This window comes from Cotesia glomerata, linkage group LG5 (genome assembly GCF_020080835.1).
Source record: "Cotesia glomerata isolate CgM1 linkage group LG5, MPM_Cglom_v2.3, whole genome shotgun sequence".
NCBI lineage: Eukaryota > Metazoa > Arthropoda > Insecta > Hymenoptera > Braconidae > Cotesia > Cotesia glomerata.
The window spans coordinates 8,053,184-8,069,349 of record NC_058162.1 but is presented as its reverse complement, the minus strand read 5'-3'; the positions used below and the strand labels follow the sequence as shown (position 1 = coordinate 8,069,349).

General features: G+C 27.1%; 3 protein-coding genes across 6 annotated transcripts; 2 read left to right on the top strand and 1 right to left on the bottom strand.

Moving 5' to 3' along the window:
• Nucleotides 1-1,437: 1,437 nt before the first annotated feature.
• LOC123264917 (zinc finger protein 530-like) lies at nucleotides 1,438-5,540 on the top strand. 4 transcript variants are annotated; one of them, XM_044728449.1, is made up of 4 exons: nucleotides 1,439-1,757; nucleotides 2,587-3,153; nucleotides 3,193-3,303; nucleotides 4,857-5,540. In XM_044728449.1, exons 2-4 carry the CDS (start codon nucleotides 2,596-2,598, stop codon nucleotides 5,478-5,480), a joined length of 1,293 nt encoding a protein of 430 aa, XP_044584384.1. In that variant the 5' UTR covers nucleotides 1,439-1,757; nucleotides 2,587-2,595; the 3' UTR covers nucleotides 5,481-5,540. The 4 variants fall into 4 exon arrangements, with proteins under 4 accessions (XP_044584383.1, XP_044584384.1, XP_044584382.1 ...); XM_044728448.1 differs by having other exon boundaries at nucleotides 1,438-1,584; nucleotides 2,587-3,303; XM_044728447.1 differs by having other exon boundaries at nucleotides 2,587-3,303.
• A 1,007-nt stretch (nucleotides 5,541-6,547) lies between these two features.
• Nucleotides 6,548-10,325, top strand: LOC123264918. Its single transcript, XM_044728451.1, has 3 exons — nucleotides 6,548-6,911; nucleotides 8,093-8,509; nucleotides 9,533-10,325. Exons 1-3 carry the CDS (start codon nucleotides 6,742-6,744, stop codon nucleotides 10,239-10,241), a joined length of 1,296 nt encoding a protein of 431 aa, XP_044584386.1. The 5' UTR covers nucleotides 6,548-6,741; the 3' UTR covers nucleotides 10,242-10,325.
• A 1,031-nt stretch (nucleotides 10,326-11,356) lies between these two features.
• Nucleotides 11,357-15,817, bottom strand: LOC123264919 (39S ribosomal protein L39, mitochondrial). Its single transcript, XM_044728452.1, has 2 exons — nucleotides 15,711-15,817; nucleotides 11,357-12,401 (listed from the first exon to the last, which is right to left on the bottom strand). Exons 1-2 carry the CDS (start codon nucleotides 15,719-15,721, stop codon nucleotides 11,411-11,413), a joined length of 1,002 nt encoding a protein of 333 aa, XP_044584387.1. The 5' UTR covers nucleotides 15,722-15,817; the 3' UTR covers nucleotides 11,357-11,410.
• Nucleotides 15,818-16,166: the final 349 nt, after the last annotated feature.

Below are 16,166 nucleotides of genomic sequence, written 5' to 3'. Positions count from 1 at the left end.
TACAGTAAACACAGTCGGTGGTCTGGCGCTCCGTTTACAACGGATTTGAACGGAACTTGGCGCCAGATTCTACCGAATCTGTGGATACAAAAATTTAGAATTTTATGACGGTATGTTTTAAGGTAGTTGTTGCGTGATAGGCATTTCAACAGAAAATTATGAAATTTTTTTTATTGAAAGATAAATATATTAATAATTCTCTACCAAAATTTCAGATCAATTGACCGCACCGTTTTTGAGTAATTAATTTTCGAAATTGTATCTTTTACACGTAGAGGTATAGAGAGATGGTAAAGTTAGTATGAAATCTTCCATACCACTCGAGTGGGCCAAAGATTTCATACTAACTTTATCATCTCTCTATACCGCTACGTGTAAAAGATGCAATTTCAAAAATTAATTACTCAAAAACGGTGCGGTCAATTGATCTGAAATTTTGGTAGTGAATTATTAATATATTTATCTTTCAATAAAAAAAATTTCATAATTTTCTGTTGAAATGCCTATCACGCTACAACTACCTTAAGCACGACAACTACCTTAATAGTTGCTTATTAATTTTTAGTTGAAATTTTGAATTTTCTAACATCGAGATGCAGTTGTGTTAAAAAAATTCCATATATGATCCGATTTTAGAAAATTTTGGACCGACCAAATTATTAAATTTATTTTAATATAAACTAGTATCCAAATTTTTCCATTCAATTATGAAAACATAAAAAAAAAAAATTTTATGTTTTTAAGACTTTTTACACCTGGATAAATTGCTGTAAATTACTATTTAGTTTTATTATTATTTACATTTATGTTTACACTATTTATAATTTCTTGGGTTTCTTGGATATTCAATATAAGATTCAAAGATAATATTTAAAAATCATGCGCATTCAGAGAAGTGCGCGCGTTATTTATACGCAATCATAAACATGCGCACATACAATACTCAGGTTCGTATAAAATTTAACTTTAATAAATTTTTTAATAATTAAAAATTATCTTTATATATTATAAAAATATTCGAATGAAAGAAACAGTTTGTTAAATAAAATTACATAAAAAAAAGTGGTAAATATATTTAATTTAAAAAAATTATTAACTTTTAATGTACGATGAATATTGAACGCAATTTAAAAAAATTTGAAATTAATAATATCCCGCGGATAAATTTTCACATATTAAAAAAAAATTTTATTTATAGTTAATAAATTTATTTAACATTTTAAGAATAAATAATTAAAAATTTACTATTTAAATTTTCAAAATGAAATTAAAAAAAAAAAAATTGCATTCAAATTTTAAAAAGTAATTATCAAAAATTGGAAATTTTTATTTGATAATAACAATAATAATAGTAAAAAGATTGAAATTACAGACACAAAAAAAAATAAAATAAGAGAACAGGGTATTGAAAAGTTTTAATACGGTACTTAATAGTGGTATAGATAATATTGAGTTGCGGGGGTGGAGATAATTTAGAAACATAGATGAAACATAAGATGAATTTGTTGATCGTTTTGTCCAGTTTTAGTTCAGAGTTCAGGATATCAACACTGTAGACTAGCACACTTTCATTTCTTTCTGACAGTAAGCTCTCTGTATATATAAATATAAATACATAAATCTACACAAAGTAAAGTGTAACATTTAAAATTAAGAAAGTGAAAAATTCAATATTAAAGAGTTATTTTTGTTTGTGTTTTCTGACTGACATAAATAGTAACAATAATTACTGTCATTATTTTTTGAGTATTCTAAATGTAAGTAATTTTGAAAGTATTTAAGACAATATTTATAGATTTACATATTTAAGCTGGAGTAAAAATTAAAATTAACCCACAGTAAGAGCTATTTGTAGAATTCGATCAAAAATAGATTAACATCGATCTTTTTTTTAATTTTTTTATAATGTATTATTATAAATAATTTTATTTGGAGTGAATTTTGAGTTAATTTTTTTAATTAACGAAAATTTATTGAAAGAAATTTATTTTTGTGTAATATACATGTACGAAAAAAAAAAAATCAGTCTTTAATTATGTTGTATACACAGAAATTTGATCTGTAGCTTGAAAATATAAATACCGAGAATAAAGTGATAAAATAAATACTTGGAATAAAAAATGCCTGGGTAGTATTGTTTATATTTAAAATATGAGGCATAATAAAGGGGCCCACATCTATTCAAATCGATGGTTTTAGTCAGGGGATTTTTGTTACAATTAGTCACTATAAAAGGCGCTTATTGTGTATAAGCAAGATAAAATTTTTTAATGAGTAATTTAAGTGAAATAATTAATAAAATAATTTTTTTGTAAAATTATATAATTTTTTAGATACTTAAAAAAATAATCTTCAATAAAATAAAAATAAATTGTAAATATCGGACTTGAAAAAATATTTTTTGTTTAAAATTTAAAAATAAAAAAATTGTATCTAAATTTTTTTGATAGATGATTATTTTTGTAATTCTTACAGTAATTAAATTTTCATAATTTATTTATTTTTTTAATAAAAGTTTTCAATAAATTGTTTATAACTTTTTTCATAATTTTTCTCAAAATTTATAAACAATAAAAATTGTTACAGAAAATAAAAATGGAGGTTGATTCAATATCACATGGAATAATATTTATCCCACTATCAAACCGATTGTCGACAGTAACAGACGCCGTAGCATCTATAGAATTTCGAAAAGACATTAATCAGAGTATTAATTTACAAGCTTTGCCAGTGGTAACCTTATCAGAAAATGGATCTCTGGGAAAATCAGAGTCAAAAATCGAAGCGATGCCATCGGAAGGATTGGTTTCAATGGAACCAGTAGAAGTGTCAGTATCGATGCTGGAGAGTCAGAAAGAAAGTTCGCCAAAGACGAGACCGACTAACACGCCTGACAAAACCAAGGGATGCCCGATACCAACATGCTCGAGGTACCAACGTGCATTCTCACGTGCTCACGATTTAAAACGTCATATTGCGCGCCATCAAGCTAAATTACACCGCAATTCTGAGCCTCAACCTTCTGATGTACGTACTTGCGACCAATGTGGTGATCATTTTCTCAATGATCTAATACTGCAACGACATATTAATACTACACACTCTTCTAAGTCGCCTAGAAGTAATAATAACCCTACTACTAATAATAATAATAATAATAATAATAATAAAAACAACAATAACAAGAATAACAATAATAATAATAATAATAATAATAGTGATACTGATGATTACTCTTGCAATATTTGTGAATTAAAATTTAAGAACTTTGAACAACTAAATAGTCACGCTGTTATTCATAAGGTTTTATATTTTTTTACTATTAATAATAATAATACATATTTATGGCAATTGGTTAGTTTCGCGGTTCAAAATATTTGAACCCATGAAATAGAATCCCGTGTAAAAAAAATTTTCCCAAAAATGTCCCAAGCGTGGACATCCAAACATGACACAATGAGGGACATTTTTTGGATAATTTTAGAATATTTTGAAAATAAATTTGGAACATATTCAAAACATTCTAAAAATGTTCCAAAATTGTCTAAAAAATGTTACAAAACTGTTCTAAAATTATCCAAAATTTCTTTTCAAATTCTTCAAAATTTGTCCTTAAATTATTGGAAAAATGTTCCACATAGAATTTTAAGGACAAAATTTTAACTAAATTGTTTAAAATAAAACGCGTTGATTCTTAAATTATCTTAGGAATATTCCGAAAATCTTAAAAAAAATACTTAAAATTGACAAAAAAGTTCTTAGAATATGTATAACTATTTGAAAATTTCCGATTATTTATGTGATGTCCCAAAATTGTCCAAAAAATTTCCCTTATTGTGTCACGTTTGGATGTCCATGCTTGGGAAATTTTTTGGACTTTTTTGGGACAATTTTTTTTTACACGGGATATAATTAATTAAAAATATTAATTTTTCAGTTTTCATATCAAAAAATTATATATGACCGTTAAACTAAACAATTACCAAAATGTTTGTTATTTAAGTAATTTTTTGATCCAAAGTTCAATTTTCAAATATATTTTAATATTTTTATTCAAACAAATGATTCAGAATTAAAATAAAGAATTTTTAAAAGTAATTTTCATATTGAGTCAATTTAAAAATTATTTTCATTATTTGTTCTTCGACAATTAGAATTGCTACCTCTCAAAACTGGAATTTACAAAGTAAGGATCAGCTCTTCGAATGATGTTATTTATTAAAACCAAGTTTCTTTTTTTTTAACAAGAAACAAATCTGTTAAAAATAAAAAACGGTCAAATCGTTTATTTTAAAACAGTTTGAAATAAAAGAAAAGCTAGCTTTTAGTATTTTTTATTTTTTCTTGCCAAATATTTAATTAATGATTCAAAAATTCAGTTATTATTTAAACATTATCTACATAAGTATATGCTTTTTTTTTTTTTCAGTCAGACATATTGAATGAACATAAGAGTGATTTTAATGAATTTTTAAGATTAATTATTATTCAGTTGAAAAAATTTTATTTTAGCTTTTTAAAATTTTCTTTATTTTTTAGGAATTCTTTTTTAAAAATTACCTACATAATTCAAAAAATTTTATATACAGACAAAGTCTAAATCTTTATACAGTATAAAGTAATTTATTAATTTTATTAACAACTACTTAGAATTTTAGAATACCAAGTGTTCAATTTTTAATTTTAAAGATAAAATCTAAGAAGAAAAATCCAATTGAAAGTCGATAATATTGTTTTTTTTTTTTTTAATTATAAAATATTCTAGATAAATAAAAAAAACTATAGTAGAACTTGGATTAAAAAATAACTTTAGATTTTTTTTAAAAATAATAAAAAAAATTATTTATTCAATCCAGAAATCTTCGGAGAATAAATTCCCGAGCGAAGAATCATTATCGAATCACCTGAAGCACCATTCGCAAGAAATAACATCTTCACTGGACCTCGAACCTGAAGAAAAAATCGACGACTTTCTTCTAGAAGAACTACTATTACTAAAAAACCCGCGCGTGCCTACAGAGCCCTGCAACAAAAATCAAAATGAAAAGTCACCTGCTGAAAAAGACAAGAGCAAAATTCAGTGCGGCTACTGTGCGAAAACTTTCAAAACCCAGTGGACACTAAATACTCACGTCGCAGCCCATGAAGGGCGTTACCAATTTGCTTGCTCTATTTGCAGCAAGAAATTTGTAAGGAAAAGTCATTTCAGCAGCCACTTGCGGTCTCATGAAGCTACAAGGCCCTTCGTGTGCGATTATTGCGGAAAAGCTTTCAAGGAATTGAAGCACCGACGGGAACATGTGAAACGCACTCACAATTCTAATAATAATAATAATAATAATAGTAATGATAATAATAATAATCGAAATGCAATACAAAATTTATTAGACAGTATAAGTGCGTCAGTTACGGCTGAAGATTCAATAATTTGTGACCAACCTAAATTAACTCTACTTATGCCAATGAATTTTTCTACTTGAATCATTTTGTTTAAATTTTAATTTATTCATTTATAATTTGTCAAATTAATATAATTAAATCGATCATTGTTTAAATGTTTATTGCAATAAATATTTATTGAAGTTATTTGTGAAGAAATAGTAATAATTATCATTCCCTACAAAGTAAAAAATTTACGGATGATGTTTAATTAATTTAATTTTAGTGGAGTGAAATTCACTCCAAAAGCGATTTAATTTATATTAAAAGAATCTGCGGGGTAAATTCTTAATTTTTTTTTATTAAATAAAAAGAAAAAAAATTTTTTCTTATTCATATAAAAATTACAAAATGCGTATTTAGCGATTTAAAAAATTTATAGAATTTTTTTTTTATTAATATTACAAATCAATTTTAATGTTTTAAAAAAATTACATTAATTTTTTTTTTCAATTTATACAAGTTGTATTTTTTTTTTTATAAATTCTCTCTATAATAATTTATTTCTTAAAAAACCGCCATGTAAAAATTTCAGTTACATTAAAGTAATTAATATTGTTTAATTAAACGTAGTAAAGTTAATAATTTATTATTTTTTACTTTTTATATGTATTTATCTACAAGACTTGAAAACAAAATAATTTTCGTGAAAATTTGGTTCAATGATCCAAAAGTCAAATTTTTTGTAAAAGTAAAATAATTATTTATAAACTTAATCTTAAGATAAATCGGTTGAACTATTTGTTAGTAATTTGACATATGAAAATTGTTTCAGCTTATAAAAATTTATTTTAGTGTAAAAACTTCGTACTTGGATGCTTGTTGGATTAAATTCATATTTACTCATCACTTTATTTTAATTTCATTATTAATACTTGTATCTTCTAAGTCTAAACTAAATTTCTTATTAATTTTGTGACTAAATTTTTTTCTTAAAGGCAAATTAGAAAAAAAATCTGTAAATAATGTTTTTAAATAATTATTTTTGAATGAATTTTTTAAAATACAGTTAAGAAAGTATTTAAAAAATAAAAAAAAAATGAATTTTGGTAAATAAAAAAAAAAAAAAAAAAAAAAAAATAGTAAATTAACTGAAGATTGCGTTGAATGTAATTGACAAGAAAAAAACGACTGTTGTTTATTTTTTAATGAGAGAAAGGAAAAAAAAGTGTATAATTTTATCATTTATATATAAAATAGTATTTTAATTAGATTAAATTGGCGTTATCACGGAGATAATGTGCTAAGGGGCTTTCGAAGAAAATAAAAAAAGAAAGGATTATTAGATTGGGAAGTTATTAAATGAGTGCGAACAAGCGCCGAAAAATATCGTCGTCATGGGAAGTGAGAGATGGCCCAAAAACGAGATCGAGAACTTTCACGCTGGAGACCCTGCCGCCAGAAGTTTTGGAGATGGTTTTCAAGTATTTGCCTTGTCAAGTTGTCGCGACATCCGCGAGACTCGTGTCCAGGTATTCAATACTTGAAGAGATTGAATTTTAACGATAAATTTATAAGAACTAGCAACCTGCAGTCACAATGTGTCCGCCAAGAGTCATTAATTATGGACAAAATAATTTTTGTTATAATCAAGTATACTTATGAGATGTCAAAATATCAGGATTTGATAAAAATTCAATGTTTTGAAAATTTACTCGGATTTAAAAAAATTTTTAATTTTCATAGCAAAAAGTCAATGTCTAACTCAGAAAGTTTTTTTTTTGTATAGGCCCTTTTTGATTCAATAATTTTTTTTTTCGAAAATTTATCACTATAAATTGACTATCACTAGAAAAAAATTAACTTAATTAAAAAGAGAAAAGTTCTTGAACTAAGAAAATCATTTTCAAGAGTGTTGTTGTTTTGAACTAAGACAAAAAATTATTAAATAAAGTATAATTAGATTAAACCACGAAATATTTCTCAATTAAAAAATTTTTCTACTTAAATTGAAACGATCAAACTGTTAAAAATGATTTTTTCAACTTAAGAATTTTTCTATTTAATCAAGTTAAGTATTTTTCAGAGTATAAAATTGTAAAAAAAAAAAAAAAAAAAAACACAAATTCAGTTCTATATAAAGTAAAATACCCAATTATTGACACTTGCAATTTTATTTTAATTAAAAAAAAAGCCAACTCCAATAAATTAATAAATAAAATTTGTAAATTATAAATTTTTAGATAATTGGTTTTTTGAGAACATTTTATTTTTTTAATTGAAATAAAATTGCAAGTGTCAAACAATTAGGCCAGTGTCAGTAACTGGGTCTCTTACCTTATTTCTAATTATACTCAATTAAACTAGAAAAAACGTGAAACTAAAGTCAGCAGACATCTGACAATTTTTTGGATTTTTATTACAAATCAATTATAAAAAAAAAAATATTTTTAAAAAGTTTGCACTTGTAACTTTTTGAAATCTCTAAATGTGGAATTTTTTTACTAGAATTTTTTCATAATAATTTAGTTTTTATAAAAATCAAAAAAATTGACAGATGTCTGTTAGTTTCAGTGTCACAAAAAAATCAATTTTTTAATATAAATACCCCAAGAACAAAATTTTACTTATTCTCTTAATTATTAAAAAGTTATAAATAAAAATAAAAAAAAAAAATTATTTGATAGTATTTTAAACATAAATAATCTTACAGACAATGTCAACTAGTAGCAACATCAGTCCTAAATGGAGTATTTATCTCCGCGGGACATCGCCTGGAAGCTGCCATGCTTCGAACAGAGTCACGAATATCCCAGCTGAAGAACGAGACCGACGTCCTGGCCCACAGCCGGGCCTTCAACATCCTAGAGCTGATTCGCTCTCAGTACAAGATGCTGAGAGCTGTAACCTGGCGCTACACACACCCACCGCGTCCAGAGAAGTTTCCCCGGCTGTGTTTTTACGCCGGGAGTCTTCTGGACGAGCTGAACAACCTTCTGTACCTCGCGAATGTAAGACCAGCCGCTCTGATCGGCCCCAATGGACCGGATACAGTAGTAACCGCGTTCTTTGCCCTTTGCAAACGTTTCATGAACTATTTCGAGAAGGTCTCGGAACGCAAACTCAACAGGTTATTATTATTGAGTTGATATATTTTTTTGACTTGTTAATAAGGGAACCGCTAGAAATTCTAACTGAATATTTAAACCGTTAAGGATGTTCATGCGGTACTTGTACGTCAATTTAAGACTAACTGCATATTAACAGTTTATTATTATTTTTTTTTTTTTTTTTCATTCATAACTTAAATAATTTATCAATTTTTCTAATTACTGAAAATATTTTTCCAAACTTCAAATGAAAAGATTGAAAGTGAAAAATAAAATAGGAATTTAAAAACATTATAAAAATCTAAAAATACTTACAAATATTCATTACAATTTATATTATTTTAAAAAAATTAATTTGATTAAGTGGAAAAATTATTGAACTAAAAAATTAAAAAAAAAATTTTGATCATTTATAATCAACCAGATAATTATTATTAAATTTCCAATCAATCAAGAACAATTCTTAGTTAAAAAATTTTTATACTTCATTCAAGATGATAAAAATCTTTTTTTCGCTCGAATTAAGTTAATTTTTTATTGTAGTTAATTAAGACACATTGATTAAAAAATAAAGAATATTTTTTTACACCAAAAAAAAAAAAAGGATTCGATTCAATAGAAAAATTCGTTAACCTAGAAAATTATCGGATGAATTTCATTGTCTTGAATTAAGCAGACAAACTAATAAATTTTTTTTTTCTAGTGTGAATAATTTATTCTCAATGATACTGATAGCAAAGATCTGAAAATTTTTTGGATTTTTATACTAAACCATTATAAAAAAATATTTCAATTTCGTGTAATTTTTTTATAATAATTTAATTGTCATAAAAATCTAAAAAATTGTCAGATATCTGCTACTTCCAATATCATCAATAGTTTTATAATTTGGAGCTCTATAAATTTTATATTGTCCTGTTTAATATTTAATCATCCAATATTAAAATCCCGCATGAACATCAATCGCTAGCGGTTTCCCTACTCTGATAAATTCTGTAAATGAAAATAACATTAATTAGCACATAAACAAAAAAAACATACAGATCAGCCCTAGTATCCGGTTGCAAGGCCATCGACATACTGGACTGCCTGGCAGAGGGACGCCGGGTAGTAGGATTCCGATTGACAACAGGACGTGGGAACCGCGGGAGTATTCTTTGCATGCAACTCCGGTACGTGATGCGTCGCGCCTGGTTCACCTGTCTGGAAGTCCCGCGTGCCGTGGACGAGACATCCTGGCGCGACGAGCAACGATTCATGCACCTGAGATTGAGACGGCTGGTTGGAAGCGTGAACGAGCATCACTACGAGGCCGTCCACTACGACAGAGAAAGACTGATGCACACCAAGAGGATGCCGCTTCCAAGAATCCCAGTCTCCTCGACCTACTCCGGCTACGGCGAGTACGGAGGACAATTCTTCTACTACGGTAACATGAACCGGTCAGCATTTGCCAACAAGTTTCACCTTGCCCCAGAGTCTGAGGACTACGAAGCTGATGACCGCCAGAATTCTCGAGGAATCTCCAAGTTCGACCTGACAATTTCTGTGGATCTTCGGTGCTCTCCGGAGCTCGCTCCCTTCTTGGTTAGATCTATCCTTAAGAGCGACGATTTTGATCATCCCAGAGCTTCCCATAATCCAGAAATTTACATGAAAATGAAAGTCTCTTGCCCTGGATCTGTCGCCAACAGACTCCCGGGTAATTTTATTTGGGAACAGAAAGCTTGCAAGCGATCTCATAGTTATTGATTTATTTATTTATTTATATTTTTTTATGGTTCATTTTCTTGAGAGATGATAAAGACTTAATATTTTTTTTTTATTGTTTTAAAAAAGTTTTAGGGATTTCTTTTTGAGAAATTTTTAATGAAAAATTCAAATATTTTTTTTTTTTTTAAGTGAAAACTTTGTTTTTTTTTTTTAAGCTCAATATTGATGAGATTTTTATTGGGAACAATTTAATAATTTGATTTTAAAGTTTATTAAGAAATATTGAAAAAATTATTTTACATTGAAATTGAAAAAAAAAAATGAATTAAAATTTTTTTATTTTAATTAAAAAAAATCATAAGTAGAAAATCGAACTTGAAAGAATAAAAAAATTTTTATATATTTTTTATTTCAATAATATTAAATCTAAAAAATCAACAAAATATACTTTATATAGTATTGATATTTACATTTTTTTTTAAATTTCTAAACTTAATACATTTAAATTGAAAAAAATTTTTAATTTTATTAAAATTAAAAAAGAAAATTATCAATTTAATTTTTTAAATAAAATAATAAAATTTTCAAGGAATTAATTAATGAATTTTCATTAATAAAATTGTCTCAAAATTTCTGCAAAAATAACTCAAACCATTGATTTAAATATTAATAAAAAAACTTAAATGTTTACCTTCACGGAAAGAACAAGATGACATTGGATATCATCCCAGATTATACTAAGTGAAAAAAAATTTCAGATAGTAGCTAGTATAATCCAGATTACAGTGATTATAATCCAGATATCACACAGTATAATCTGGATTTTTTTAGCTACTATCTGAAAGTATTTTTCACCACAGTTATCACTGAGTATAATCTGGGATGATTCCAATGTCATCTTGTTCTTTCCGTGTTTCAAACTAATAAAATAAAATTTTTAAGGAATTAAAAATCAAACGAATTTTTATCGATAAAATTTTCTCAAAATTTCCGCAAAAATAACTCAAACCATTGATTTAAATATTAATTAATAAAACTTAAATGTTTATCTTCCAAACTAATTTAAAAACTTCTCTGTATTTAAATCACATAAAAATATTAATTCGAATTTAATTTAAACCCCAACAAGGAAAAAATAAAAAAATCACTGAAAATTATAAACATAACTTACGTTTTATTACTTATAAAAGTGATCATCAATAAAATACTCAATTTTTAGCAGCAACTTTAACATGTTCATCGTGCTCCTGTTCGGTTATCCTCGGCATCCAGGTGATATCGTTGAGTTTTTGAGCCCGTTTTTCCAGCAGCCCATACATGACATGATTTACCAGGAAGCCTTCGGGCAAGGCGATTCCCTGGAACCGGAACATATCGAGGCCTTCTTTCTGAATTTTATGAATAGCGGTCATCGTAAATCGACCAACAATACAGGAATTAGCAACCATGGGTCCCTTGCTGATGTCCACGTGCTGTCCCATTCTATAGAGCGTGACTTTCTGGTTGCTTTTCTCAGCAATGTCCGGGATCTGTTTGCTCTTAAACGGATTGTCCTGGAACATCTCCAAAGCCAGAGCTTCGTTAACTTCCAACCGGTCGATAGGCAGCTCCTGCTGAATAAGTTTTGTGAATTCGCTGGACAGCACCCGCATTTCTGAAGCTGTTGGTGTCCAATTCGGCAAGTCCAGCTGTGCGTCGTAGATGAAGCTGCCGGATCTAATGTTCGGAGCTGTGAAACTGTGCAAGTGGCAGGTGATCTCGTCGTTAAAGGCGTTGTCAATTACAGCGCCCAACATGAATGAGCAAGTGCGCCAGAAAGCGTTGTTGACAGCCGGGACCAGGGGCGTTTTCATGGTCGAAAGTTTCAGCTCACATGGTCCTGGAAGGGGACGGTGCATGTCCCAAGGAACACCGTCGACTAGAGCAAGTGCTGACAGATTTGCGACTCCTTCTGAAATGTGCTTGGCACAGTCATGAGGAGTGGACAGGTTTTTGTTCATCAGCATTGTCACCTCGTCTTCGTGGGTGTTGTACAGAACTTTTATTTTTTCTATACGGCCTACTGCTGATCGCTGCGACTTTTTTTCGGCTTCGAACAACTCATGCCGACGCTTTTTCGCTTCTGATCGGGATACTGATGATGAAAAGTAGCGAGAACACAGTTTTATACTCGCACGACAGGTGGAGAAATTTTTGCACCTGAAAATTATTTATATTAGTTTTGATTATTGCACTAAAAAAATTTTTTTGCTGGGACAATATAAAATAAGTCGGGATAATAAATTATTATGCTAGCAGGGGGATGAAAAATCATGTGTTATAATAAAAAATTAAGCAAAAAGGGTGATTCTAAAATAATAACATTCCACGTGTACAAATAGTGATTATAAACTATCAGATAAATTATATTTTATCAATTATCAATGACTAAAATTTTTTTTCTTGTTTTGTTTTTCTTTTCCTTCAAATTTAAGAAAATTTTTTCAATTCCTTAAATTTTTTAAATTTATCTTCTCTTTACAGATGCTATGTATTGTATAAAATCATTATTATTAAACATTCTACACATGAAAATGTAACATATTGTTGTAAATTGCCGAAGGCGGTTCTTTACAAATAAATAAATAAATGATAACTAATTTAATTAATATGTTATATGAACAAAACAGTTTTATTATTGTAGCAGAACCTTTTAGTTCAACAATACAGTTTAGCTGAATTAAAAAATTGATTTGTTGAATCAACTAAATTCTTTTAAAGAAATAACAAATATTTTTTTTGGTTTAACTATAAATATTTTATTGCAGTAACATTAACTAGTTAGTTAGTCTAACAAATTTTGCTTTTGAACTAAGTAATTAATTTTGTTAAAATAATTAAATAGTTACAAAAACTAATTTATTTTTTTATGTCGACAAATTTATATTTTTAAGGCAACAAATAAATTCTGTTATTTTAAGAAAAACAGCTAAGTAACGCTAACGAAATAATTTAGTTGTAATAACAAACAGATATTGTTATTCTAAAAAAATAATTGATGAAAATTAATTTTGCGGATATTTATTTATTTATCTGGTAAAGAATTCTATCGAGGTGTAAAGACACCTGTTTATAGAACCAGTACAAAAATACCAATTTTACAATATATATAATTTTTACAAAATTTTTGTCGATAATACAATGCAAAGAGATAATAAGTACAAAAGTAATAAATTTATTTAGAAAGAAATACAAAATTATAGATAATTATCATAAAAAGAAATATCAAATCAAATACTCGCATTTTCCATTACATTTTTCAAGCATGTTAACCATTAAGGTTTCTTATCCAGTAACTTAACTTTTTTTTTAACAATTTTTTACTACAGACTATAGTTTTCATATCAGCAGGGAGTTTGTTATAATATTTAATTGCTACATAATAAGCATTCTGAGTACTAATAGTTTTGTTTATTTTTGGTAGAACTAACAACTTAGATCTTGTATTTGTACATTTTTCATAGAATAGGCTTTTACATTCTTGATAGTAGTAAGTTAATGCATTTATTATAAATGAGTTTCTAATTGTCAAGGGGATATTGTTGTAATTATTTTTACATAGCTTTTTAATTATTTTATGTTGAAGAGATGTGACAGGTTTAATTGAATTGTTATAGGCTCCTCCCCATGCAACATGGGTCCATGATAAATAGTTTTTAAAATAGAAGAATTAAGTACCTGGCTAAGCTTGTAAAAAAGGAAAGTGAAATAGTTATTTAATTTATTAAGCTTCTTAGATATTCATATCTTAGATATTCATAGGCATGTTTATCCTAATTCAAGTGTTTATCAAAATATATCCCTAAATATTTACAATTATCAACTCTTGTCAGAGGCTTACCATTTATTTGTAAATCAAACTTATTTGGGATACTGTCTATGTAGCTTCCAAAGGTAATAAAAGTAGATTTTTCTACATTAAGAGATAGTTGGTTTTCCCTGAGCCATATATCTATTTTATTAAGCCACTCAGTTAATTTATATTGGACTTCATTCCAGCTATTTCCAGTACAAGCAGTGTTCCCAGAAACTTTTGCTTGTCTGATCGACACAGTGCCGTCAAATTATCGGATCTTCTGAAAAATTATCGTACGCACAAAAAAAAAATTTTAAACTTAAGTTCTTGACTAAATTTACATAGTTTAAATTTTTTTTATGCCAAAATATTTTCATTTAAAATTCGGACATAAATTTACTCTTGAAAAATATTTACAAAAAAAATGTTTCTTCATGAAATGAAATCAAATAAAAAAATAATCAATTTTATATATTGATTCATATTAATTTATTAAACATTAGCATAACAAAATAAACTGTGTAGGGCGATAGGGCACCCGCGGGGTGCTGCATACTTCGAGCAGGTAATAAATGAAAGTTAACCCGCATGGATAAGAATGAAAATCAAACATATCGAAAATTATCGTACAATTACCGTACAAGACACATTTTATCGTAACTTTTCGTCACATAATCAAAGTCGGATGTACGATCGTATAATGCTTCAAATTATGTGACGTTTACGATAATTATGTGACGGATGGGAACACTGAGTACAAGAAATAGCTGTGTCGTCAGCATAGGAAACCATAGCATTGCTTGGTATCACTTTAAAAATATCATTTATGTATAATAAAAACAGCAAAGGCCCAAGAATCGTGCCTTGCGGAACCCCAACTTTAATAGTTTTAGTTTCACTAGTATAGTTATTTAATTTAACACATTGTGTTCTATTGCTCAAGTAATTTTTCAGAAGTTGGTGTGGTATACCACGTATACCGTATTTCCAAAGCTTATCAAGTAAGATGTTATGATTTACCGTGTCGAAGGCTTTAGCCAAATCTAGAAAAGCTAACACAGTTGGAATGTTTTTATCTACATTATTATAAATGCTTTTTGTGGTAAAAGTAAGAGCATCTATTAAATTTTAATAATTTTTTTAACAAATAAATTATAGCAAAAAAAATTAGAAAAAAAGTTAACATACAATTTGTTTGTTAAAAAAAATTAAAAAATGGTCAAGTGACTGCTAACTTTAATGTCATAAATAATTGTTGTTAAGACAACAGATTGATTAAGCGGTATTACAAACTGACTTGTCATTGCAACTTGGTTCACTTTATTAAATAAACTTTTTTGATTTTTTTTTCAACGAATATTTAAAAAAAAATTACATCTATAGTTTTTTACAATTTTTACTTGAGAAATTTTTTAAATCAAAATTAATTTGTTAAAAAAATTGTTAAATAGTCTTTAAATATTTTGTAAAATGGCTTTTTGACAGCCGGATGATTAAAATTTCAATAAAAAAACTGTCAGTTAATTAATAAATTAAGGGATATAACGTTTGATTATATAGAATAATTGAACTTTTTAATGAATGTATAAATTAAACCGAATAATCACAAAAATTACAATTTAAATTAAAAAATTTTTCTTTGTTATTTTTGGTGTAAAAAAATTAAAACTTACCCTTGAATCATGTTGAATAATGATACAATAATTATTAACAAAATATTATCATTATTTATCAATGACAATTAATTTTTTATTGTAAGAAAATTGTTTATTAAGTGTGATCGTATTTTTGTTAAATTCACTTGTGCAGACGTGAGAAAAATTTGAGGTTATGGCGATTTTGCTCCATGGCTGGTTGATAAGGTAAGAAATTTAAGGTACAACTCACTATCGGTAATAAATATTCCAAACTTATTTATAGTCAATAAATATTTTACAATCTCGAAATAAATTTTTAAATTTATTATTCAAAATTGATTGGCGGTAATTTAAAATTCAACATCAACTTTCAACGATAAATTATTTCTTTATTTTTTACTGTTCCTAATAAGCAAAAACTCCTTCGCGCTACATAAGATTATAAATACTCTTCAAATTTATTTAACAAAAATATTAACAGTTTAATAAAAA

Bases quoted from the DNA above. Each gene is read 5' to 3' on its own strand.
- LOC123264917 (XM_044728448.1), top strand. From the start codon at position 2,596: ATGGAGGTTGATTCAATATCACATGGAATAATATTTATCCCACTATCA. The intron at 3,304-4,856 runs GTTTTATATTTT...TATTCAATCCAG, and splicing joins GTCACGCTGTTATTCATAAG to AAATCTTCGGAGAATAAATT.
- LOC123264918 (XM_044728451.1), top strand. From the start codon at position 6,742: ATGAGTGCGAACAAGCGCCGAAAAATATCGTCGTCATGGGAAGTGAGA. The intron at 6,912-8,092 runs GTATTCAATACT...ATAATCTTACAG, and splicing joins TCCGCGAGACTCGTGTCCAG to ACAATGTCAACTAGTAGCAA. The intron at 8,510-9,532 runs GTTATTATTATT...AAAAACATACAG, and splicing joins TCGGAACGCAAACTCAACAG to ATCAGCCCTAGTATCCGGTT.